The sequence below is a fragment of the Erinaceus europaeus genome, chromosome 8, assembly GCF_950295315.1.
Source record: "Erinaceus europaeus chromosome 8, mEriEur2.1, whole genome shotgun sequence".
Lineage (NCBI taxonomy): Eukaryota > Metazoa > Chordata > Mammalia > Eulipotyphla > Erinaceidae > Erinaceus > Erinaceus europaeus.
The window spans coordinates 19,969,992-19,996,402 of NC_080169.1; the positions used below are offsets into that span (position 1 = coordinate 19,969,992).

The following is a 26,411-nucleotide window of genomic DNA, read 5'->3' on the forward strand; positions in this document are numbered from 1 at the left end:
TCAAAAATTTTTTTAGTTTTTTTATCATATTTATTTATTAGAGAAAGCCAGAAACTGAAAGGTAATGGGGTGATGGAGGGAGGGGGAGAGACATCTGCAACCCAGCTTCACCACTTGTGAAGCTTCCTCCCTCTAGGAGGGGACCAGGGGCTCAAACCTGGGTCCTTGTGAACTGTAACATATGCACTCAACCAGGTGCACCACCACCCGGCCTTGATTTTTTTTTTTTTTTTTTTTAGTGCTCTCTTCCATCCCTTCTCTCCTTTCCCCATAGTCCTTTGTGTTGTTAAAATTCGGAAGGCTCTTGCCGGGCCGGCTAGCTTCACGGGCGGGTAACAGAGACGCGGAGACAACGGCTGGGCAGGGAAGCTGTATTTCTTTATTCAGGAACAACGATTCATAAATTAAGACAAACTAATCACCCAACAGAACTCTGCTGTCTCTTTGCGGCGGCGCAAGCACTCTTTCTTTTTCTCTGGAACTCAGGAACCCTCTCCCTTACTCTGGAACTCAGGAACTCTCCAACTCTCGTACTTGGGAACCCTCTGAAACTCTGGCACACTGGAACTTTCTCTTACTCTGTAACCCTGAAACTCTCGAACTCAGGAACTCAGGAACTCTGGCACTCTCGAACTCAGGAACCCTCTCCCGGGGTTCCTTGGGGTGGGGCCAAGCAGGCCCGCGAAATTAATAGGACTGATCCAATTCTCTTGGCGGGGGAGGGCTAGAACAAACCAATGTAAAGCATACGACAATTCCCCCTTTTCTTTTTAACTAAATGACTATAGTATCAAGGGTGTGGGGTGAACAGAAACATATATAACAAAAACCAGCATGTTGCCAAGGGAAGGCCTGAGGGGGCCATATCTGAAAAAAAAAACATTTCTTGCCTCTGGGGGGCTACTTGACGGGCAATTGCATGGGGGCGGGGAACGGCCTAGAGGCCCACCGGCAGCTGGCTGCAACTTACTTACTATGAAACAAAACTTGTTATTAGCATATCTACTGCACGATCCAACGTTTCTAATAGAGAAGGAATTTGAGACTTTTACATATCAACAACGTCTTTTAACCTTTTGTTACACCCATTCAAGATGGAGACACACCCTATGTGTGGGCCGGAGAGGAAACCTCAGGCATGAGAATAATTAGCATAGCCATTGTGCGATCTACCATTTCTAATAGAGAAGGTAGTGTTTTACATAGCAACAAGTCTATTTAACCTTTTGTTTAGACCACCTTAGTTAAAATATATTGATTGTTAACTAATTTTTACCTCAGACTTTAAATGTAAGTTAATTTTATCTTTATGAGAATTACATTGAAAACCTTTTTCATTTAACTTTGACTAGTAAGAATTTAACCTTAAAGCTACTGTTTACCAAACTTTAAACATACACATAAACATGGTCATTAATACACAAGGAGAGAAACCTTTGTTACGAAGACATGTCATTTTAAACACAAATTTAAATCTATACTGTCTTAGTTGTTGGGGGGGGGGGGGGGTTCACCATCCAGAGGTGGCTTCCCGCGCAGCTTCACTTTTAGGAATTGCAGGTTGCGATGCTTTACATTGGTTTGTTCTAGCCCTCCCCCGCCAAGAGAATTGGATCAGTCCTATTAATTTCGCGGGCCCGCTTGGCCCCGCCCCAAGGAACCCCGGGAGAGGGTTCCTGAGTTTGAGAGTGCCAGAGTTCCTGAGTTCCTGAGTTCGAGAGTTTCAGGGTTACAGAGTAAGAGAGAGTTCCAGTGTGCCAGAGTTTCAGAGGGTTCCCGAGTAGGAGAGTTCGAGAGTTCCTGAGTTCCAGAGTAAGGGAGAGGGTTCCTGAGTTCCAGAGAAAGAGAGAGTGCTTGCGCCGCCGCAAAGAGACAGCAGAGTTCTGTTTGGTGATTAGTTTGTCTTAGTTTATGAATCGTTGTTCCTGAATAAAGAAATACAGCTGCCCTGCCCAGCCGTTGTCTCCGCGTCTCTGTTACCCGCCGTGAAACTAGCCCGCCCAGCAAGAGCCATCCGAAATTTAACAACACCTTTGTTTTGCTGCAACATACCACATCCAGTCCAAGTTTCACCCTATTGTTTTTCCCCTTCTTTCTTTATTTAAGCCCCTCTCTAAGTGGTATCATCCAGTAGTCATCCTTGCCCTTCTTGCTTATCTCACTTAATATGATTCCCTCGAGGTTTCTCCAAGATGAGGTGAAAGAGATGATTTTATAATTTTTAAAGTGGAGTATTCATATACATATAGATATAGGTATATCTTATATAGATAAGAACTGGCTACCTGGGTTGCTTTCATCTGAGAGCTATTGCAAGTAGCACTGCTATAAGCTTAGCTGTGTGTAGATCTCTTTTTAAGCTCTTTGGGTAAATCTCAAAGGTAGAAATTGCCAGATTATAGGGTAAGTCTATTTCTAATGTTCTGAGAAATCTCTAGACTATTTTCCACAAGCACTAAACCAATTCACAATTCCGCCAGCAGTGTAGAAGGGTTCTTTTCCCCCCTACTTCCTTGCCAGCACTTATTTCTGTGCTTTCTGATGTCTAACATCCTCACAAATGAAAAACCTGGCACCAGAACTGGTTCTAGGTGTGGCAGTATCCTTTCCTTCTTTACAACACAATCTCATCCTCAAACTCCAGATAGTATCTGCCTGAAGCTCTTACATCTTCATTTTTCTCAAAACCAAAAAGCAAGAAGCATCACTTTTTCAAATGTATTTTTATACTTCAACTGGTTCTCCTTGAATCTCAGTCTTATCTTCGAGTTAAATCAAACTCCAGAAAGTATCAAAAATCAATACCTAGAAACATGAAAAGTTCCAAATCTAAAACCTAGAAACGTGGGAAGTTCGAGATCTATTGCCTAGAAAATCAGTCACTAAATCCTGCTGTTGCTAAAATATAACGGCAGCTGGGTCTTCACCTTCCTGAACTGCAGGGTCTCTGTGCATCAGACACTGAGTGCAGGAATTAATAATAATACTACTACTACTAATAATAATGACCTGTGGAGTAAAAGCTGCTCTGCCTCGGCCCCTTTCCCCTTTGATTTTGTGCTATGTACCTGCAAGAAAATTAGTTGTGGTTCACTTTTGATTGATGTTGGCTATAGGCTGGTTATTTACTTCTCTTCCAATTTGTGTCCCTTTTGTAATTACCCATGTGTCAAAAACTGTACTCCTAACCATCATACTTCCTGTCCCCCTCACCCCCCCAAAAAAAAAAAAACATCAAAAATCTTTCATGCCTGAAACTCCAGGGTCTCAGATTTAATATGAGATACCAACATAAACTAGAATTGAACAGTGCTCTGGTAAAAAAGAAATGAGCAGCAGAAGAAAAGAAACCAGACAGGGGGGAGGGGAGGGGAGGGGGGTCTGGGGATGAACTCAGGGATACTTTTGAACTGTCTCATGGACCCGATTCCTTCCTTCCTTCCTTCCTTCCTTCCTTCCTTCCTTCCTTCCTTCCTTCCTTTCTTTTTTACTTATTTAGTAAGGAGTAAGAAACAGTAGAGACACCACAGCACTGCTCCACCATGAAACGATCTCTCCTAATGCTCCCTGAGACCCAGGCCAACTGGTAAAGCAAATGCTGTGTGCCACCTTCATCTTCAAATCTTCCTTTCATTCATTTGTCCTAGAAAACCATCTCATAAAAATGTAAATAATATGAAAGTCAGATATGTAACACTATATAAGAAAAATTACAGTCCCCAACAGTGAAGAAAATAAACTAGAAAAAAAAAGTTGTTGCATGGTGGGTGAAATATAATACACAGTATTAAAAAATGAATTTTAACTCAAATAAGAAGAAACTTGGCAGATAAAATATTTCTGATAAAGAAGAGATAGGTAGATAGCTGAAGGTGGTTTTAGTCACTAGGATAATAAGTAAGAATGACTGCTGGGGGCACACACATTACTGTGCTTAAGGACCCAGGTTCAAGACTACTCCCAATCTGCAGGGTGGGGAAGCTTCAGGAGCGCTGATGCAGTGCCAGGTGGTAGCACGCTTAGTTGAGTGCACACGTTAGCATGCTCAACAACCTGAGCTCAAGCCTCCAGACTCCACCTTTAGGGGTAAAGCTCCAGGAGCAGTGAAGCAATGATTCTAATCTGATTCACTGAGAGGGCATCCCTTGTCAAAAATGCACAACCTTATTCTAATGATAAGAAAATAGAGGAGAACAAGTTGAGAGATTGCCTACAAAATAATTGACCTGGGTAGTCCCACAGTGTCAGGTGAAAAGAGAAAGAAAATGAAAACTAGAGAATTTGTCATAGATGAAAGAAGGCTATAGAAACCAATGGTTTCCATGGTAATCCCAGATTAGAAACTGGACTAGAAAACAGACATTAGTTGTGGAAATGGAAAATTTTTAAGTTAGTTATTTATCACTTAATAAGTGTCTTGTCAATATGAATTTATACTGTAATATACTTGATAACAGTTAGAGAATTGTTTTCTGCCATTATTCTCTTTAATGAAGATCTGAGACCTGGCATTTTTTATGGGTGTGTTGTCATTTCTGGAAGGTTAGAAATTCCTTATATCAAGAATAGGAAAGCTTTCAAAGGGGAGGGGATGGGATACGAAATATTGGTAGTGGGAATTGTGTGGAATTGTACCCCTCTTATCCTATAGTCTTGTCAGTATTTTTCATTTTATAAATAAATTTTAAAAAATTCTTTATATCTTCATTAGGAATGTACACCATACATGAAGTTGTCAAGGTTACACAGAACTGGAAAACTAATGTAGTTACTGTACTTTGAAACATGTATACTATTGTCATAAGGTGTTTTTTAATCTTTCATCTATTTTAGATATCAAATATCATTAGAAAAATAAACCATGGCCATTAAAAATGTGGTCTGGTGAAATTCAATATTTACTATGACAATTCTAACTATGAGCTTCTTGTGGGAAAGTTAGCCCACCACTTCAGTTTTGCATCCAAATATCTTAAAAGTGTGTCACTAGTTTAATGAAAAGGTTTTGATCTACAGTTCTAGTCTAAGTTCAAAAGAAAGCCTACATTTTTAAGTGTATTCTTTTTCTGAGTATATTTACTTTGAACTACAACATTTAGTTTTCCTCATAAATATAACCTGCCACTATCTGTTTTCAAGACTTTGTAAACTTCAAGTGGTTATGATGTGTGAAGTTTGGATTAAATGAAAATTTTTAGAAAGCACATGTTATATATCTTGATTGTTTTGAATTTTAATATGAGCCAGTCAAAAGCTTGAGTACTGAACGATAATACACTAGTCTCTGTTACTTTAAGAAATTACAGAAAATTGCATTTTTCCATCATGTTAGCAATAGACAAATGAAGCAGATGGTTGCTTTAAAAAGTTGCACAATTTAATGAAAATGTCTTTACTAATAAAACTTAAAATGCTCACACATGGAAAAAGTCATAATGTTTTGGCAAATATTGCTTTGTTAGGAATGTGAATGAAGTTTACCTGCTTCATAACTAGAATTCTATAAAATGCATGCAAGTATGAGGGAAAGCCAGCTTAAAAAAAAAAGAATGACTAAAGATAGATTAATACTCTTAAAACAAACAAACAAAAAAATGACATCTTTTGGCCAATCTTTGTGACAATGAAGAATTACAATATACAACCCCTCTAATTCTTTTTGTTTTCCAGGTGTAATTCTTGGGTCGTCATTTCTACTCAACATAAAAGATTTTCTCCTTAAAACAAGCCTCAAAGAAAGAAGTCGAGTTCTGATAGGCCCATGTTGTGTTACTGCCAGTCTGGAAGCTAAATGGTGTAAACACAGTGGCAATCCAGGCCCAGAACAGACCACACCAAAAATATCCATTGATTTAAGAGGAGGCCTGCTACAGGTTTGTGAAGATTGGCTACATTTTTTTCCCATAATTTTTTAAACTTGCTTTTTGTTGTTCTCATTATAGTTGAACTGTTTTCCTGATTTTAAAATCTTACAGCAGTAAAGATGATATATTGTTTGTACTTTTTCAACAGTTTTATGTAAATATAATTCATTTACCATATAGTTCCACCTAATTAAGGTTATGAGTCTGTTTTTAGCACATACACAAAGTTGTAATCATCACTACAATCAGTTTTAGAGCATTTTCACAAATACCAAAGCCTTGTACCTATTAACATTTGCTCTGCATGCTAATTCTCTCTCTAGACCCTTCTAATCTACTCTCAGTCTCTTCATCTTTGACTGCTCTAGATATTTAACATAATTGAAGTCACACAACATGCTGTCTTTTGTTACTGACTTCTTGTTTTTTAAATGAGAATAAAAGAAGAGAGAGGCAGAATGGACCAGAGCACTGCTCAGCTCTGCCATAAGGTGTTGCTGGGGATTGAATCTATAGCTTCTGGGACTTCTTTCTTTCTTTCTTTCTTCCTTTCTTTCTTCCTTCCTTCCTTCCTTCCTTCCTTCCTTCCTTTCTTTCTTTCTTTCTTTCTTTCTTTCTTTCTCTTTCTTTCTTTTAAATATTTATTTATTTTTCCCTTTTGTTGCCCTTGTTTTTTTATTGTTGTAGTTATTATTGTTGTTGTTATTGATGTTGTCATTGTTGGATAGGACGGAGAGAAATGGAGAGAGGAGGGGAAGACAGAGAGGGGAAGAGAAAGATAGATACCTACAGACCTACTTCACAACTTGTGAGGTGACTCCCCTGAGGTAGGGAGCCTGGGGCTCGAACTGGAATCCTTCCCCCCGGTTCTTGCGCTTCGCGCCACATGCGCTTAAACCTCTGCACTATCGCCCAACTCCCAGCTTCTGGGACTTCTGGCTTACAAGTTAGTGTTCCAACAAGCTGAATTCATTTCCCAGCCGTGACTGACTTTTTTCAGTTAGCATAATGTTCTCAAGATTTATACATGCTTTAGCATGTGCCAATACTTCACTCCTTTTAGTGGCCAAATAGTATTTCACTGTGTGGATATGCTGCATTTTATTTATCCATTCATCAGTTGAAGGAAATTTGCGCTCTCTTTGCTATTATGATTAACGTTTATTGTTGTAACAAGTTTTAGTGTGTACTGATATTTTCATTGCTCTTGGACATTTAACTAACGGCAGAATTAGTAGGTCTCTCACCTTTTTTTCTGCTAGTAGATTTTTAAGTTATAAAGTAGTTAACTTTTTTCAACCACGCTGCCATTAGCAATATTTAAGAACCACTTCCTAATAGTAGCTTCCTTAGATGATGAAGTCTGATGACTAAAACGTGACAGGTAAGTCTCACTACAACTTCTTATGCATTTGATTTACAGCCTAGTATGAAATGTACAGAGGTACCCAACTTAACTCTTCCAATGAATACTATGTTTGGGTGGTTTTAAAATTTATTTTTTATATGATCTGGGCCCTCCCCCAGTATCCTGAGTAACAAATTTATAAAATGAAAATATCTTATTTGTTAATAATGGAAACACATGAATTTCTAGGGTTTTTTTTTCATCTAAAATTTGTGTTGCTTTAGCCTTTTCACTTTTTTATATATATATATACAAATGATCCAAATAACATTGCTTTGGTGATTTTTAACATCTGTGAGAAATTTAGCAAGAAGCTTATAGTTTTGTGTTTTACATAAAGAATATTACTTTTGGAGTAGGGAGATAACACAGTGGTAGCATACCAGGTTTGCATACCTTAGTCACCAGAAGTCCCAGGTTTAATCACTAGCATCATTATAAGCCAGAGATTAGCAGTGTTCTAGTCTCTCTCATGAAAATAAAATTTTAAATCTTAAAGTAGTCATATTTTCGAAGAATACTGATTGGATTACTGTTTTGCCAAGGCAGCAAAATAACTCTACATTAAAAGTCTTAATAAATGCACATGGAATGAGTTTTCCCAACATAATAAAGTCACCAATTATCTCTTCACAATTTAAGATTGGCACATCATATTCTACTCCCCAGTTTACATTTCACCTATTTTTAAAATTTTTATTATCTTCTATTTATTTATTTATTGGATAGAGACAGCCAGAAATTTAGAGAAAGGGGGAGATAGATAGATAGGGAGGCCCCTGCAGCACAGTTTCACCACTCATGAAGCTTTCCCCCTGCAGGTGGGGACCAGGGGCTTGAACCCAGGTGCTTTCATGTTGTAATGTGTGTGCTTAACCAGATGCTCCATCACCCAGCCCCCTCCCCCCAACCTTCACCTATATACAGGGCTCAATAAAAGTAAGATTGATATGGGGGTAAAAGGAGACTTACTTTAATAACTAGTACATTCACATTTCTTCACTGCTTAATTCCAGAGAGCTGGACCTAAGCCTAAGATTAAGACTTAGTAACAAGATACAAGGTTATTTTTTTTTCATTTTAATTTTTTTTTTCATTTTAATTTCTACCTCACTGAATAGGCTTGTAGGTATGTGTATAGGTGCGTTGGTAGGTTACCTACTTAGCCTTGGCAGATGGTAGCATCCAAGATTGAGGCTGAGACCTTGAGCATGAAAGTGTGGTGCACGAACTACTGTGTACCTCACTGACCCAGGGCTATTATTTCGTATCTCTGTCTTTCCTTTCTATTTTAGATTATCTGATTCTCTTGCAATTATTGGTTTTATTGCCTTTGTTCTTATTGCTTATCCTTCTAAGCTGAGGTTCATTGAGCACGTTCCCTCTCTTACTGCGAAGAGTAAAAGTATAAGGAAAGAAATCATAGTTAGCATATATTTATTTAATCTCATGACAAAGTAAGGGAAGTCATTCCATAAAGTTATTATTTTGTTAACTTTTTTGCCCTACAGCATATTCTTTGCATTCTCTTAGACAGTACTAGGTCTTCTTTTTCCTCTTAGCTAAGTTGTTTTATAAACATTACCTCACATCAATGTAATGTCATCATTAATTTGGCATTTAAAACTGACTGTTAATTCATACAGTGAATTATATAACTGATGTTCTTATTTTTATATAAATTTCTCAATAAAATTTCGTCCCATAGGTCAATTACCTCTTAGAAATTATAGCTCACTTATTGTCAGTCATTAAATCAAACATAATTACAGTCTTTTGTTAATTCAAATGATTGTGCCCAATTATCCTCCTCAAAGGTTTGTGTTTGAAAGCCACTAAAAGTTTTCATATGCTTTTGAAGGTTTTCTGGGGTCAAGAACATTTGAATTGTTTAGTTCTTCTACATGAGTTACTCCATGGATACCTTGATGAGGAAGGAAATTGTGAAGTGCCAATTTCTGAAGCAGTACCACAAATGCCATCGCCTTTGGAAAAGAATCAGCCATTTAAAAATGAACAAAGTTCAGATGATCTACGGACTGGTCTGTTCCAGTACATTCAGGATGCTGGTAAGTAATTCAGCTCCAGTATTAATGTGTCTGTGTTTTAACTGCACTTTCACTAAATGATAACCTGTTAAGACCACTTGAAAACCATATTAAAACCTGCAGTACAAACATGACACACTACTACTCAGCCTCGAGAAATGTTTTGATATGTTATTTCAAATTCTATAAAAATGATCAAATAGCTTGTCTGTATTCATAATTTTTTGCATAAGTAATCAAGCACATTCCCCTTCAAAAGTATACAACTGGTTCTACTTTGACTTAACAGAACCTATAAAAATGCCTGGTGCCTATGAAGTATTCTTTTACAATGAAACTGAAGACACCCCAGGGATGATGCTATGGAGATATCCAGAACCTAGAGTGTTGACTCTCGTGCGAATAACCCCTGTCCCCTTCAACACAACAGAGGATCCAGATATTAGTACAGCTGACCTTGGTGATGTGCTACAGGTATGTAGTATCTCTTCATCTAAAGATAAAAGCATTGTCGGAAAGTGTTGATCAGATACTAGGCAAGATGTTTGCAGCATACAGTTATTTCCATTGATCCTCTCAGAAAGAAACACACACTTTTCTATACATACACGAGCACATGCATGTGTGTTAGAAATTTCATTTTACTCATTGTCAGAACTTCACCGCTGTGGATCAACATTTTCAGGTAGAAACCTCATGACAGAGGGAGAGAGGGGAAGATAGCACAGGACTAGCTTCCCCCAGTGCAGTGGTGGCTGGGCTCAAACCTGTGTCACATACATGACAAAGCACACGTACTTTGCAGTTCAATCCTTTATTTCCCTGACTAGAAGCAGAGTTATCCAGAGGGTTTATACATAATGAGTTCTTGTTTTCCCCATCACATCTGGGGCTTCAGCACTCTGGACTCACTTTTTTCTTGTAAAGGTAGAGAGACAGAGAGAAGGAGAGCCACCATGGCAAAGCAGGTACACTATCTAGGTGAAATATTTTACCAGCACCATAGCAAACTCTAATTTCTGTTAATTTCCTTCCCTTCATTCCTCCTTCATGCACAGATGCCTAGGCCACTTAAAGAGCTTCCTAAGTAGAATTCTAGCCTTCAGTCTCTCTTTCCATCTATCATATTAAGGGGTTTTTTTCTTTATTTTTTTTTAATTTATTTTCCCTTTTGTTGCTCTAGTTTTTATTGTTGTTGTAGTTATTGTTATTGTTATTGATGTCGTCATTGTTGGGTAGGACTGAGAGAAATGGAGAGGGGAGGGGAAGACAGATGGGGAGAGAAAGATAGACACCTGCAGACCTTTTTCACCGTCTGTAAAACGACACCCCTGCAGGTGGGGAGCCTAGGGCTTGAACCAGGATCCTTATACCCATCCTTGTGCTTCACGCCACATGCGCTTAATCCACTGTGCTACTGCCCGACTCCCCCTATTAAGTTTTTAAAGACCAGGCAGATTGTATCACCTCCCCAAGCAATACCAGAGTCAGTTCTATCACCCCAGTAGACGGGTGTTACAGAACCTCTCCATCTTCCATTCAATTTTACCTTTTGTTCCTTTCCTCTGAACTTTGCTGTGGTCAGATAACCTGTTTAACATTTTTCAAATAAGCCTGTGTGACCTCCCACTTCCCTACCACACTCTCTCCACTTAGTATTTTCTTTCTTTGCTGAATTTTTGTTTACACCTCCAAGTAGGTTAAATGCTATCTACTCCAGAGAGTTTCTCCTGAGTACCGTCTGCAAGTATGATACTGCCTTCATCTTTTTCTTCTAGCGTTTGCCCTTCCGTAGCCAGTTAACAGCGTCAGGTTGAGCCTGATGTAAAGTTTCGAGACCTCCTTTGAATCTGGAGAGGCGGCAGTCGTTGACTATGTGGGTCATAGTCTGTCTGGAGCCGCAGGGGCAGTTCCCCAGCGATGGAACATAGCGGCACACCGGCCATGGCCTGTTCGATAGCGATTGAGGAGGGCCCAATCATAACGTGCTAGGTCAAAGCCGGGTTGACGCTTGCAGGGGTCTGTGATGAGGTGTTTGTTCTTTACCTCAGCTGACTGCCAGCTCTGTTTCCAAGAGTCTGAAACAGAGAAGTTCAGTGTAGGCGTAGGAGACCAGATTGGGTGATGAGACGTCAAGCGTTGGACAGGGTGGACGAAGATATCCGCGTATATTGGCAGGTCCGGTCGAGCGTAGAGTGGGAAATGAACTTAGATGATGCCGCATCCCGACGAATATCTGGCGGGGCGATGTTGCTAAGAACTGGCAGCCATGAAACCGGGGTGGAATGGATGGTTCCAGAAATTATCCTCATGGAGGAATATAATTTGGAATTGACCAAGTGGACATGGGAGCTATGGAACCATACTGGGGCACAGTATTCTGCAGTGGAATAACATAATGCCAGAGATTATCGTAGTGTGGAAGCGCTCGCGCCCCATGAGGAGCTGGCCAGTCTTGCAATGATGTTATTCCTCGCGCCCACCTTTGCTGCAGTTTTTATGAGATGTTTGTGAAATGACAGAGTGCGATCGAGAGTAACGCCAAGATAGACTGGCTGGGCTTCATGCCGGATTCTCGTAACGTCAAGCTGCACATTAAGCTCACGCGAGGCCGAGGCATGGTGTAGATGGAAAACAGATGATACCGTTTTTGCAGTGCTAGGGATTAGTCACCATTTTTTACAGTAATCAGATATCAGAGACATGTCTTTCGTGAGTGTTTCCTCGAGGATGTTGAACTTGGATGCCTGAGTTGCACAGCAGATGTCATCGGCGTAGATGAACTTCCTTGAAGAAGTTTCTGGAAGGTCATTGATGTAAATATTAAATAGCGTAGGAGCCAGAACAGAGCCCTGGGGGAGGCCACTTGAGACAAGTCTCCCTCTGCTAGACTTGTCACCCAGATGCACCCGGAATCTTCTGTTTTGGAGAAGAAACGATATAGTGTTGGCCACCCATGGAGGCAGGCATCTTGAGATCTTGACTAGGAGACCACGATGCCAGACCGTGTCATAGGCTGCTGTGAGATCAACAAAGATAGCACCCGTCTTTAAATTCTTCTGGAATCCATTTTCAATGTAAGTTGAGAGGGCCAGGGCTTGTTCGCAGGTAGATCTTCCTGGGCGGAAACCAGCTTGGGCGGGTGATAGGAATTTCTCTGTAAGAGGAGAAATACGTGACAGAAGCAGCCTCTCAAGGAGTTTGTAACACATGGAGAGGAGAGAAATTTGTCTATAGCTGGTGGCCAGTGTTGGGTCTTTCTTTGGTTTCAAAACTGCTATTATCTTCGCACGACGCCAAATTTTGGGCATAGATTCGGATTCCAAGATGTGGGATAGGAATGTAGTGAGCCACTTCTTTGCCGCGGGGCCCAAGTTAAGAATGAGTTCTGGGGTGATGTTATCATAGCCAGCAGCCGTTCCAGGTTTAACCCTCTTCAAAGCGTCTTCCAGTTCAGACAGTGTAAAGGGAGAGAGTTTTGGAGATGGACAAGATAAACGGAAGTGGGATGACCACTCATGGGAAATTTCTCTTTTCCAGACTGGGTTCGATCTTAGCACGTCCAACTTGAGTTAGGTGACTGGCCACTGAGTTTGGAGATACGGGAGAATGGGAGACGGGAGAGGGTTGGCTACCGGCACCCAGACTATGGAGAAGCTTCCAGGCCTTCCTACTTGAGTGGGTGAAGTTCAGACTTTCTGTGAGTTGTTGCCAGCTGGATTGGCGTGCTGTATCCAGGGAGGCAATGAGATGGTCGGCCACATCTGGGTCGCCCGACTCATCATACTGCTTTAGTAGTTGCTCGCATTCAGCATCAAGACAAGGCGTATAGTTAGATACGCCTTCATCTAAAACCGTAGAATATAATACAAAACCATAATAATCTTGTGCAGTTTCTTAGCTTTTTCCGTACATTTTGACTGTATATCCATATCCAGAGGAAATGATCATGTTTGATTTGCCATTATGTCTCTTGACAGATTACAAATGTATTGAATAGATGAATGAATATATGAATGTCCATATCTTTATATTGTTCAAAAGTGTCACTTGTTATTTTATAGAACTATTGAATGCATTTTCATTTTATAAACTGACTTATGTCTGGATGCACTGTGTTCTGTTTCAGTGGTATTATCCACCACAAACACACAGTCTAATGTCATTACAATATATAGGCTCTTAGTAAAATCACTGAATATCCCGCCAACCTCATTGCCTCCTAGGCAGAGGCTAGTTCCCAAATACAAAGATAAGTTGATCTCCTTGGTTTTAGTCCTTAAAACAGAGTTTGTATAATTTTTCTTTTTGAAGACCACTTAGTTTATAAAAATCTGACCTTGTAGAGTCCATTTATACAGAGTACTTGAATGTCTGTTTATATATCTTTCAATAATTGGTAATGGGATTTTTAAACAGTGCCGGGCTGAGCATCACTGACTGGAGACAGATGACCCGGGACTCATGGTTGAGCTGTATGCAGTATCTCTTTATTCATGTAGAACACAGCACATTCTAAGCCGAGCTAAGCTAAACTAAAACGAACAATGCTGTCCTTATATACTTTCCAAGTAGGGTGTGAACAGGATGTGACATAGAGAGGGTGGAGAGAAAAGTGGTGCAAATCAGGGTGTGACAAGGAGAGGGGGCGGAGCAGGTGAGAATTCTACCACTGAACCACCAATGCCCTAGAGGGAGGGTGGTGCTTTATGTAAATATAAAAGTGATTTATGTAAATAGACTGCAGTTTTGAGTGGGATCAAACCAATCCCTATATAGACATACCAGTGCTTGGTTAAGCAGAAGCCAGGTGGAGCTGGCATACTACCCAACAAAACAGTCTCCTCATATAAATGTATATCATTTATTTTGCAATTGTAGTGAAAAAATATGAATGTCTGTAATATTAAATCAAGCTAACAATCGGTTCTGAATAATGAGCCTAAAATTGAAGTTCACAAAAACAAAAGGAGCTTCTTTTATGATCCTTTTATAATTTTTTTGTGTTTAACTTTCCCTCTTTTTTTTTTGTTTAGTGATTTAATCATGGTTTACAGTATTATAAGATCACAGGGGTATAGTTGCATACTGCACCCACCACCAAAGTTCCGTGTCTCCATTAGCATGTTAAGTTTTAAGTGTTAGTATAGTTAGATTATCAGTAAAATAGAACCTGTAATTTAAGGTAATATCATCAACCTAGAATGTTGTGCTACATAAATTAGTATAAATAAAAGAGGTTTTGGCACTGTGACTGGCACATAAAAATTGCTTTCTATTATTCGTAGTGTGCACACTTTCTACTAAGGATTCCATTTTGGCAGTATCCATTCAACTGTAGCATATGCAACTCTGGATTGAGTGAACCTGAAATCTTAAATGTGCAAGTACCGTGCCTTTACTACTAAGATATCTTCACAGCATGAAGCAGTTTTAAAAGAAGGGAGGCAAAGTTTAAAAAGTAACATGGGTATGGCTAGGGAAATAGTTCAACTACTAAAGCATTGGAAATTCATTCTTGAGGTTCCAGGTTCAGTCCTCAGTGCTTTGTATACTAGAATAGTGATGTGTCTGTGTGTATCTGTCTATCTCCCTCTGTGTGAAATGTTCCCTCATATACAAGAAATTAAATAAATCCTTTTATTTTTAAAGAGAAGTGAAATGGAACATCTTCTTCTTCTTCTAGCGTTTGCCCTTCTTCCGTAGCCAGTCAACAGGTCAGATTGAAAGCTGTCAGGAGCTGCTTGTTGCTGGCTTTGAAAGTGACTGGGATCCATGTGGATTCAGTCGGCTAGGAAGAATCGTCAGTTTCCCCAGTGAATGGGTACTCACGGGATGCACCACGAGAAGGTCGATCCAATGCATCCCAAATGGAACATGAGTTTGGTATTAACAACATAATGTAGGGATTAAAAGAAAATATATAAGAGCTAAAGCTAGGAATTCCTCCAGTACAAGACAATCTAGGGCTTACACAGAATTCTTGGTATTAAGTCAGAGAAAAAGAAAAACAAATGTTTAGGGAAAAGTTAACACAGTTCACACACACACAAAAAATTTACAAGAGAAAAATTAGACACTTTCAGATCTACACTTTGAGAAAATGTAAATATAATTAGCAAATGAGCAGAAATACATATCTGTAGTTTAATTTCCACTTTATAATGTTTCTCATCAACAAAGAATTTCAGATATATATATACACACACACACATTGGTGATTTCATAATGGTTTACAAAATTATAAGACTACAGGGATACATTTCCACAGCATACCTACCTCCAAAATTCGGTGCCCATCCTCCCCTGTAATAAACACCATCATTTTTCAGAAAAGTTTAATAAGGTTTAAACATAGTTTTTAGTATCTTTCATATTTGAGGCTCAGAGGTTCCAGGTTTAATCCCTAATACCACCATAAGCCAGAGCTGAATGGTGCTCTGGATCTCCCTGTCTGTCTGTCTGTCTCTCTCACTCAAATAAATAAAATACTTAAAATGGAACTATACATTTATATGGAAGAAATTGATTTGTGATTTGGGAAATTAGCTCAATTGGGAAAAATAATTTACTACTAAGGCTATGTGATTTCATACACATTGTGAATTAAAAATGATTTACATTTTTCAGGTTGAAAGATTGAGACAGAGAAAGTAAGAGAGGTAAATAAATCACTAATAAAAAAGAAAAGAAAAGAAAAGAGAGAGAGGCAGAGAGAGAAAAGGAAAGAAACCACATCAGCTCCTTTCAGTTTGGTAGAGGTCAGGCTGAAACCTGGGCTATGCACCCACCCCCACCACCACCCCCAAAAACCATTTTTTTAATATTCACATTTTAGTGCATTGTTCATATATGAAAAAAAATTATGACTAGAGACCTCAGTTCAGTTACATTCACATTGATAACAGAAAGAAAATGGACAAAAGTAAGTTTTGTCATTTGTTTATTTCTGGTACAGAAGAATAGTAAACCAAAGGAATCAATGCACTTGAGTCAGATTCACTTTTGTTTACCCAGTACAAAAGTCAAGGAAATTAGTTTTTAAAATAACACTAATATGATTATAAAATTCAAAGTGAAACCACATTGGAAGAATAATGAATTTTAAAAAATGTATACTTGGAAACCAAAGAGAATTGAAATGATTGAAATCGGTGCTATTTTTGTTGCAGTGTATTGCAATCTTTTTGTGTTTTACGCCCACCAATATATAACATCACAGAACTCAGTTCATTGTAGAAGCTCCTAGTATCCTCAGCTTATCATAGGGAAACAACTGAGACCTAATACTGAATCCCAAAACTTAAAATTGGGAAACTGTTGTTTCATTCGAGGTTCTCTGGCTCCAAAATCTACCTTCTTGAATCTGTACATGAAACACTGGCATGATGACATTGTGGATGATAAGTTCAGGTGATATTGTTATACTCTATAGAGAAATGTGAAAGTAAGGAAAATAAAATTATTCTTATATTTCAAACTGTTAAATTATGAAATAATGATTCAAACCAGAGATACACCCAAAAAAAGTTTAGACTATTTAAAATACATGTTTTTCATCCCCAGACATATAAGATGGATTCAGGGTATCCTGCTAGGTATTAAAATAGCTAAAAATTCATAAGGATCCCAGTTCTAGCCCCCAGCTCCCCACCTGCAGGGGAGTCGTTTCACAGGCAGTGAAGCAGGTCTGCAGGTGTCTGTCTTTCTCTTCCCCTTCTCTGTCTTCCCCTCCTCTCTCCATTTCTCTCTCTCCTATCCAACAACAACATCAATAACAACAACAATAATAACTACAACAATAAAACAACAAGGACAATAAAAGAGAATAAATAAATAAATAAATATTTTTAAAAAATAGTTAAAAATTTATTTCCTTCAGGGGCCGAGTGATATGTTGCAATGCTCAAGGACCCAGGTTCAAGCCCCCAGTCCCCACCTACAGAGGGGAAGCTTCACAAGTGGTGAAGCAGTACTGCAAGTGTCTCTCTGTCTCTCTCCCTATCTCCCCCTTCTTCTCAATTTCTGGCTGCCTCTACCCAATAAATAAAAAGATAATTATTAAATAAAAAGATTTATGGGGGTCAGGCAGTAGCACAGAAGGTTAAGTGCACGTGGCGCAAAGAGCAAGGGCTGACATAAGAATCCCGGGTCAAGCCCCCAGCTCCCCACCTGCAGGGGAGTCACTTCACAGGTGGTGAAGCAGGTCTGCAGATGTCTATCTTTCTCTCCTCCTCTGTCTTCCCCTCCTCTCCATTTCTCTCTGTCCTATCCAACAATGAATGACATCAGCAATAATAACCACAACAAGGGCAACAAAAGGGGGGGGGGGGAATAAACTCCAGGAGCAGTGGATTCATGGTGCAGGCACTGAGCCCCAGCAATAACCCTGGAGGCAATATATATATATTTCCTTCAGAAGGAGAACTGGTAAACTCCAGAAGTCTAGAGGGTTAATAGAAGTAGTAGTTAACAAAAATACTTTCTGGCAGCATCTAGAGAAATGGTGCCCAAGTGCCTGCTTCATCTGGTAGCTAAATACTCTTTATGGAACAAATGTAGCAACTGTCAAATCTCTTTGTATGACATTCAGATCTGTTAACCATTGAAACAATCTTCTGGTAGTTTGGCTGTTAGTGAAGTCTGTCTACAGGGAGAAAATCATATACTTCCTGGGGGTAACATAAGTATCTGAGCTGCTGGGTAGTTAAACATCTCTGGTAAATTCATCCCTTGGCATCTGCTTATACACCAATCTTTACTAACTTTGTCATGTGACTCAGCATCCCTAAGTTTGAGCAATACTAGGACGCCATAGAAACCTTGTGAGGCATGAACATGGGATGATGTCACTCATAGGCAAAAGTTGAAAAACAAGATTAGAAGAGGAAACACAAAGCAGAACTTGGACCGGAGTTGGTGTACTGCACCAAAGTACAAGACTGGGGTTGGTGAGGGAGGGTTCAGGTCCTGGCACATGATGGCAGAGGACCTAGTGGGGGGTTTATTGTTATGTGGAAAACTGGGAAATGCTATGCATGTACAAACTATGGTATTTCACTGTCCACTATAAACCACTAAGCCTCCAATAAAGAAATTTAAAAAGAAACCTTCTGAGAGGGACAGAGCACACATTTTATCATGTGCCAGGACCTAAGTTCAGGCCCACCACCACATGGAGCACCATGTAGAAGGAAGCTTCAGAAAGAGTGGAGTGGTGCTTTGGGTGTCTTCCTTCCCTCTAAAAAAAAAAAGAGAGAGAATCCACCTAGAGTAGTTAAGTCATGCAGGCACAAACCCCAGAAAAGCCCTAGAAGAAAAAAGGAAGCACGTAAAGCAGGGAAGAAAAGAAACTTTCTAGGGGTCGGGCGGTAGCGCAGCGGGTTAAGTACAAATGGCGCAAAGCGCAAGGACTGGCATGAGGATTCCGGTTCGAACCCCTGGCTCCCCACCTGCAGGGGAGTCGCTTCACAGGCAGTGAAGCAGGTCTGCAGGTGTCTGTCTTTCTCTCCCCCTCTCTGTCTTCCCCTCCTCTCTCCATTTCTCTGTCCTATCTAACAATGAATTACATCAACAACAGTGATAACCACAATAAGGCTACAACAAGGGCAACAAGGGGAAAAAATGGCCTCCAGGAGTAGTGGATTCATGGTGCAGGCACTGAGCCCCAGCAATGACCCTGGAGACAAAAAAAAAAAAAAAGAAAGAAAGAAAGAAAGAAAGAAAGAAAGAAAGAAAGAAAGAAACTTTGTGAGACAGTGAGACCTACTTTCTCAGCTCCTTTCCCCAAATTTGCCATATTCTTCCTTTTCACTAGACTAGTCTTCTTCCCCCTTCATTCTCAAGAGTTATGTTTACAAATCCAGCCTGAGACGTGTGGCCAGATTTTGAACCCTGAGTGAATTCAACACACTTAGTATCTTTTCTTTTCCCTACCTGCCTTCCCAACAAAGTTCCTACTCCCGGTGCCTTGAAGAGTTGTGACTAATAGAGATGATGTATATAAAACACCTGGCATATTGCCTTATCTAGTTAAAGGCTTAGTAAGTTTTTACAAAACAAATTATAGCTGCAGTCATTATCATTGTTAACAGCATCAGTTCATCAAAGAACCTGAATTCTACTGCATTAGCTCAAGAAAGATGTTACTCTTAGGACTTTGCTGCCATTCGTTTTGTATATTCCTATCACAATTAATGCTAGGCATGCTGGCTTTGTATATGGCCAATAGAATGCTTTCACTGATGAAGAACAGCTCCTGTGGAATAGCTCCTCCTCCTATACCATCTTTCCCCTAGGTATAGGCAGTGGTCTCTGACATGGTACCACCTGGATTACAGGTAGCAGAAACTCCACTATACTGACTTACCATAAAACAGAGTAATATACAGCAGGGCATCCTAGATGTCAAGGGTAAAAGGCAGCCAGGTTTCAAGACTAGCAGATATTAGTGAAGTATTTATTCACTATCACTGTTCTCAGCTCCTTTCCCCAAATTTGCCATATTCTTCCTTTTCACTAGACTAGTATTCTTCCCTCTTCACTCTCAAGAGTTATGTTTACAAATCCAGCCTGCAGTCCAGTTCCACATTTCTCACTGACCTAAATTTGGTGTCTAGTACTCTTGACCCAGTCAACTATGGCCATAGGTAAGATTAAGTTTTACCAATTTGTGAATTAGGAGTCATTGTAAGTCCCATGGACTCATTCTGTATTGCATCTCTCTTAGCGCTCTGTTATTCACTCTGAATGGCTTTACAGACTCCAGGTCAGTGATGATGTTACAGTCAGCTGCTTCTTTCCAGTGTGACTGACCCTAAGATCAGTGCAGTGTTTTCTATTCTTCCAAAAGGGAGGCCTTTTGTGTATGTTCTGTAGACTTCAGGAAAATCAGCACAGGCAAGTGACCACAAGAAAGACTGCCTCTCTAAAAATTTACCCCTTTTTGCTGTGGTTTTTCCAATTTTCCTCCTTTGTAAATATCTGGCAAAGCTATTTCTCTTTGCACATCAAAGGCTGTCTGCATCTGGAGAAAAGCCTCACACCCTTTAGACATCTTTCAGTGTCTTCCCCTTGAATTCTTCCAAAATACAGGTTAGCAAGTTCCTCTCTCTGTCTTCCTGACACATATGAGTATTTTCATCCTTCCAATTTGCTTAACATCAATGTCCTTCTTGGCCACTGCTTTCTTTTTAATGCAGTGACTACACAGCACAAAGCAGCTTCACAGATTCTGTAATTACTCTCCCAGTTCCAACAATGATGAAAACTTCACATATGAAGTAATTTTCTATTTTTGCAATGTGATACTTAATGTCTGTCACTTACTGCTGATTTAATACTATTCAGTTTTCTCAGAACATTTTTATCTTATATGTACTTATCCATAGTTTGAAGTAAAGTTTCATTAAGTTTTGCAGTTATGTGGATTTTATTCTTGCTCATTCTCATACGAGAAAGTGTTTCAAGTCAGACAGTAATATGCAATGAGTTAAAAATTGGATTTTTGGCCACAGAGATAGTTCAGCTTATTAAAACACCAGCTTGTATGTCTGGAACCCCAGAGGCTACTGGTTCAATCCCCAGTACTACCATTTGCTAGAGTTGAAAAGCACTTTGGTCCTTTCTCTCCCTCCTGTTCTCCCTCTCCAACTATATATATATATATATATATATATGCATACATTTTTTAATCTGGTTGGTAACTTTAAATTTGACTAAATGTCCTATAATTCAAAAGCACATATACCTGTTAAATCAGTTTGTGCTATCAGCACATAGCAATACTGCATACATAGCCTCCTTCAGAGAGTTATTTGCAATCTATTATGATCTGCCTTTTCCACACAGAGCTTAGAATAAAAGGAAGTATTCTTGGGTGTTGCTTTTTAGTTGTATTGGGCACTTCACTTGTAACTGCACATATGTTCCAGGAATCATTAATGTTTTATTTTCTAAGCACCTCCTGTCCACTAGCAGCTGTACTAATATATCCCGGAAGGATTTGCTCCTATCCATCATCTTTAGGAGAGGTGCTCAAAGCGAATTATGAGATTCATTGTTGTTGAAATGCAGAAAAGAAAAAAAGAAGTCTTGAGGGGCTTTAGGGAAATAAGAGTCAGAGCCAGGCTCTTAGGAAATAAAGGAAAGGAAGAAGTTCTGTGTACTCAGTGAACACAATAATAAATGGTTTTGAGTGATGGGTAACAGTGCTGAATTGAACACTAAGTGTTTTACATCCAGAAGCCATTGCCTGCCTTTTTTGGAACCAGCTGGAGGGAAACTAAAACAGGGTATTCCCCAAATACACTTTTATTCAGCCTTCGTTGTGTTGTGAACAATGGAGGGGCCAGGGGGTGGCACACCCAGTAGAGTATGCATTATACAGAGGATCAAGGATCTGGGCTTCAACGCCAGTCCCTAGATGTAGTGGATGGGGAGTTTCACAAGTGGGGAAGCAGAGATGCAGGCATCTATCTTGTTCTCTCCCTGTCTCCCCTCTCAATGTCTCTCTGGATATATCAATAAATAAATGCCTGAGGGGTTGGGGAAATGATCTTGGAACATATTGGAAAGAGCTGTGCCTGGGACTTTTGAGGCTAACTTAGCATATACAGATAAAAGGACTTGGACTACAGACTATGAGAATGACAGGTGGATAAGTCTCCAATTCTGCTCTCAGAGTACCTGTAGTGTTTTGTTTTGTTTTGTGTTTTGTTTTGGTTTTTTGTTTGCTTGCTTGTTTACTAGTAATTTCCGAAATGTCACTCCTTGAGTCCACCTTTTTTAGATAAACAAGACAGAGAAAAGGAGAGGGAGGTAAAGAGGAGACACCACAGCATTGAAATTGAAATTTCCTTCTTGGAGAGCATGAAGAAGGCACCAAACTAATCCTTTTACTTGTCATAGTTCATCTACCTCCACTGTGCCCCTGTATAGTTGGTGTCAGATATCTGCTTTAGAGCTAAGGTAACTCAGTTTCTGAGAAGATAATATTCTTTTCCCAAAGCCACAAAAACAAATAAGATGGTAAAACTAGACCTTTAGCTTAGGTTTGTATGAATCTGCAATTCTTTCTTCTGTGTTGTGCCACCTCAAATACTTTTAGAGCATAAAGTTTGCATTTTATTTGATAAGCACTGAAGCACAGCCATAGTTTGAGGCTGAGGTAAAGGAAGAGTCTCAGAGAGGGGATGATAAAGACTGTAATCTGATACAGAGGTGGGAGGAGCAGGAGGGAGAGGTGTAGAAGGAGGAGAGGGAGGAGACAGAGATGGTAATAGTGGTGCTGGGGAAAAAGTGAATATAGGAGACATTGTAGAGAAAGAATACATGTTCTTGACAACTAATATGCTAATTTAATGAGAAGTTAAAAAAAAAAGTCATAGAGGCCCATTCTATAGATATAAGTACAATGGGAAGTATGATAAGACTACAAAAACTTGTAAATAAGGACTGTCTCTTATGCTAGTATCATTCAGTGTACCCTGCTTTGCAAACAAGTGTTAACTACTAAAATCAGCTCCGCAGAGGTGAGTGTTCTGCTCTTCTTATTAAAGATAAAGCTGAGCGATTGAAAAATTTAGTGATTTGCCATGAGTCGTTTCTCTCTGAAAAGTACCGAATACACAGGAAATTGAAGAATTCCATGGAATTTATACATCCCTATAAATGATGAAGGGATCTTTGATAAAGAATCCCAGTGATACAAGAAATGCTCCCAGAACCATTCAGTTCTGTGTCATTAGAATTGGGTTCCAATATGAGAGACAGGTAATTCCAAAATAAACTTAAGCAAAAGTTAAAGAATTGAGAAACTCAAATCGGAAGTTTCTTTTCCTATGATGCAAGAAATAGTCTGAAGATAGCTTAAGTACCACCGTGTCTCTACAGCAGCATATCCTGAGAACTCAGACATCTTCCTGTTTCCTGTTAGTCTTCCAACACTTGCATTTCCTTCAGGATCCAAGATGGCTATGACAGCTTCCAACACTTTGTCCCTATAACAGCCACCGTAAGAGGACTGAACTAAAGAGAGCATACCTCCACACTTTAAGGTTGTTTCTTAGAACTCACAACTTGCACACTATGGTGCCAGAATTGTGTCACATGGATACTCCTAATTAAAAGGGATTTTGGGATTCATTTGCTCAGGAGATAGGACAAGAGGATTGTTGGGAAACAGTGGGCAGTCTCTGCTAGTATCACAGCCTTAACTTCATTCCAAGGGTTCAAGCCCACAGTCTCTACTGTGCATGCCAGTCCTTTGCCTACCTATGAAATCCATCAGTTGGTCTGTGAAGGAGTAAGAGAACGTGCTTCCTAGTTCATTTGTGAACAGCCTGCTGAAGCAAAGTTTGTACAGCAAACTTTAAAAAACCAGTGAGACTTTTGAGACAAAAATAAATAGTTTGAAAAGCTAGCATTCCTTGCCTTTCAAAGAAAATAAGAGGTGGGGAAGGATTCTGTCAATAAGATGTGCTTTAAAAGTAAATAGATGGTTGTATTGTTACATGGAAAACTGGGAAATGTTATGCATGTACAAACTATTGTATTTACTGTCAAATGTAAAACATTAATTCCCCAATAAAGAAATTATTTCTCTTCCACTTTAAAGAGACATCGTAGGGGGAGGGACACTTCTCTGTGGGGAAGGCAAACTGTTTAGCACTGAAGGCGTGTTTGATGTCTACTGTTCAATATTAAAAACTGAAGTGTTAGAAACATAGTGAATATCTATGGATGCTCTATGATCATTTTTATTTTTATGAATTATTTCTCCTGAAATGATAAATACCCTCTCAGAATCACAGTAAGACTCATTACTCACAAAGTATAAGTTATTTCCTGAGTTGCATTATTAAACAGGGTAACAAACAGAAGAGTAATGAAGTATAGAGAGGTAGTACAACCCATTTATAAAGTACAAAAATTCTAGTTGTAAAGTCTTTGGCTTCAAATGCAAGATTCATCAGCATCTTGGCTACAAACATCAGAATCTATTGTAGACTGGAGAAGAAAAAAATCTGTGAGTTTCACAACTTTGAAGTCACTGTTAACTTGAAGAAAAACGGTTTCTGTCCTTCTTCTTCTAGCATTTGCCCTTCTTCCGTAGCCAGTCAACAGCGTCAGGTTGAGCCTGATGTAAAGTTTCGAGACCTCCTTTGAATCTGGAGAGGTGGCAGTCATCGACTATGTGGGTCATAGTTTGTCTGTAGCCGCAGGGGCAGTTCGGGTCGTCTCTGGCTCCCCAGCGATGGAACATAGCGGCGCACCGGCCATGGCCTGTTCGATAGCGATTGAGGAGGGCCCAATCATAACGTGCTAGGTCAAAGCCAGGTTGACACTTGCAGGGGTCTGTGATGAGGTGTTTGTTCTTTACCTCAGCTGCCTGCCAACTCTGTTTCCACGAGTCTGGAACAGAGAAGTTCAGTGTAGGCGTAGGGGACCAGATTGGGTGACGAGACGTCAAGCGTTGGACAGGGTGGACGAAGATATCCGAGTATATTGGCAGGTCTGGTCGAGTGTAGACGTGGGAGATGAACTTAGATGATGCCGCATCCCGACGAATATCTGGCGGGGCGATGTTGCTAAGAACTGGCAGCCATGGAACCGGGGTGGAACGGATGGTTCCAGAAATTATCCTCATGGAGGAATATAATTTGGAATCGACCAAGTGGACATGGGGGCTATGGAACCATACTGGGGCACAGTATTCTGCAGTGGAATAGCATAATGCCAGAGAGGATGATCGTAGTGTGGAAGCGCTCGCGCCCCATGAGGAGCTGGCCAGTCTTGCAATGATGTGATTCCTCGCGCCCACCTTTGCTGCAGTTTTTATGAGATGGTCGTGAAATGACAGAGTGCGATCGAGAGTAACACCAAGATAGACTGGCTGGGCTTCATGCCGGATTCTCGTAACGTCAAGCTGCACATTAAGCTCACGCGAGGCCGAGGCATGGTGTAGATGGAAAACAGATGATACCGTTTTTGCAGTGCTAGGGATTAGTCGCCATTTTTTACAGTAATCAGATATCAAAGACATGTCTTTCGTGAGTGTTTCCTCGAGGATGTCGAACTTGGATGCCTGAGTTGCACAGCAGATGTCATCGGCGTAGATGAACTTCCTTGAAGAAGTTTCTGGGAGGTCATTGATGTAAATATTAAATAGCATAGGAGCCAGAACAGAGCCCTGGGGGAGGCCACTTGAGACAAGTCTCCATCTGCTAGACTTGTCACCCAGATGTACCCGGAATCTTCTGTTTTGGAGAAGAAACGATATAGTGTTGGCCACCCATGGAGGCAGGCATCTTGAGATCTGACTAGGAGACCACGGTGCCAGACCCTGTCATAGGCTGCTGTGAGATCAACAAAGACAGCACCCGTCTTTAAATTCTTCTGGAATCCATTTTGAATGTAAGTTGAGAGGGCCAGGGCTTGTTTGCAGGTAGATCTTCTTGGGCAGAAACCAGCTTGGGCGGGTGATAGGAATTTCTCTGTAAGAGGAGAAATACGTGACAGAAGCAGCCTCTCAAGGAGTTTGTAACACACGGAGAGGAGAGAAATTTGTCTATAGCTGGCGGCCAGTGTTGGGTCTTTCTTTGGTTTCAAAATTGCTATCACGGTTTCTGTGATAAGAGGCACTTTGGCAGATCAGTTCCCTATAAAAGCCTACCTCCTGGTAGTTTGTGCTTGGGTTACATTAATTGCTCTTAATTGTTTGACATCCTCACTAAACTCTTAAGTTTCCTGAATAGGGGTCCTGTCCTTTATTCACCAAAGTTTTCCCCCTTGTCAAAAGCCTAGAACATACTAGTTGCATTGTGAAGTGGCTCATAGTCTCCAATGCAGGAACAATAAGTGATTACTCAAGACTCTTCTTGGTCTTAAGAGACCCAGCATGGCTCAATACTAATTTACCCCTCTGAAGATAGATGGTAAGTAGCAAGGCCCCACCCATTAAGTTCCCTGCCTTTTATTAGTTATCAAGATCAGAGGAATTTTAGGACAGTTTTATATCAGCAGAACAGTTTGATAAGGGGAACAAATGATGGGGGAAATCTGCATAGGTTGGCACCACTGATAAGGGAA

The 26,411-nt window shown here is 40.0% G+C and overlaps 1 protein-coding gene across 1 annotated transcript in view; it reads left to right on the plus strand.

Annotated features, from left to right (window-relative positions):
* Window positions 1–26,411, plus strand: part of VPS13B (vacuolar protein sorting 13 homolog B) — a 634,327-nt gene that overhangs the window by 461,877 nt on the left and 146,039 nt on the right. The window contains exons 36-38 of the mRNA XM_060195774.1: window positions 5,671–5,873; window positions 9,134–9,341; window positions 9,610–9,794. Coding sequence (XP_060051757.1) covers window positions 5,671–5,873; window positions 9,134–9,341; window positions 9,610–9,794 — 596 coding nt within the window. The remainder of the gene's footprint in view (window positions 1–5,670; window positions 5,874–9,133; window positions 9,342–9,609; window positions 9,795–26,411) is intronic.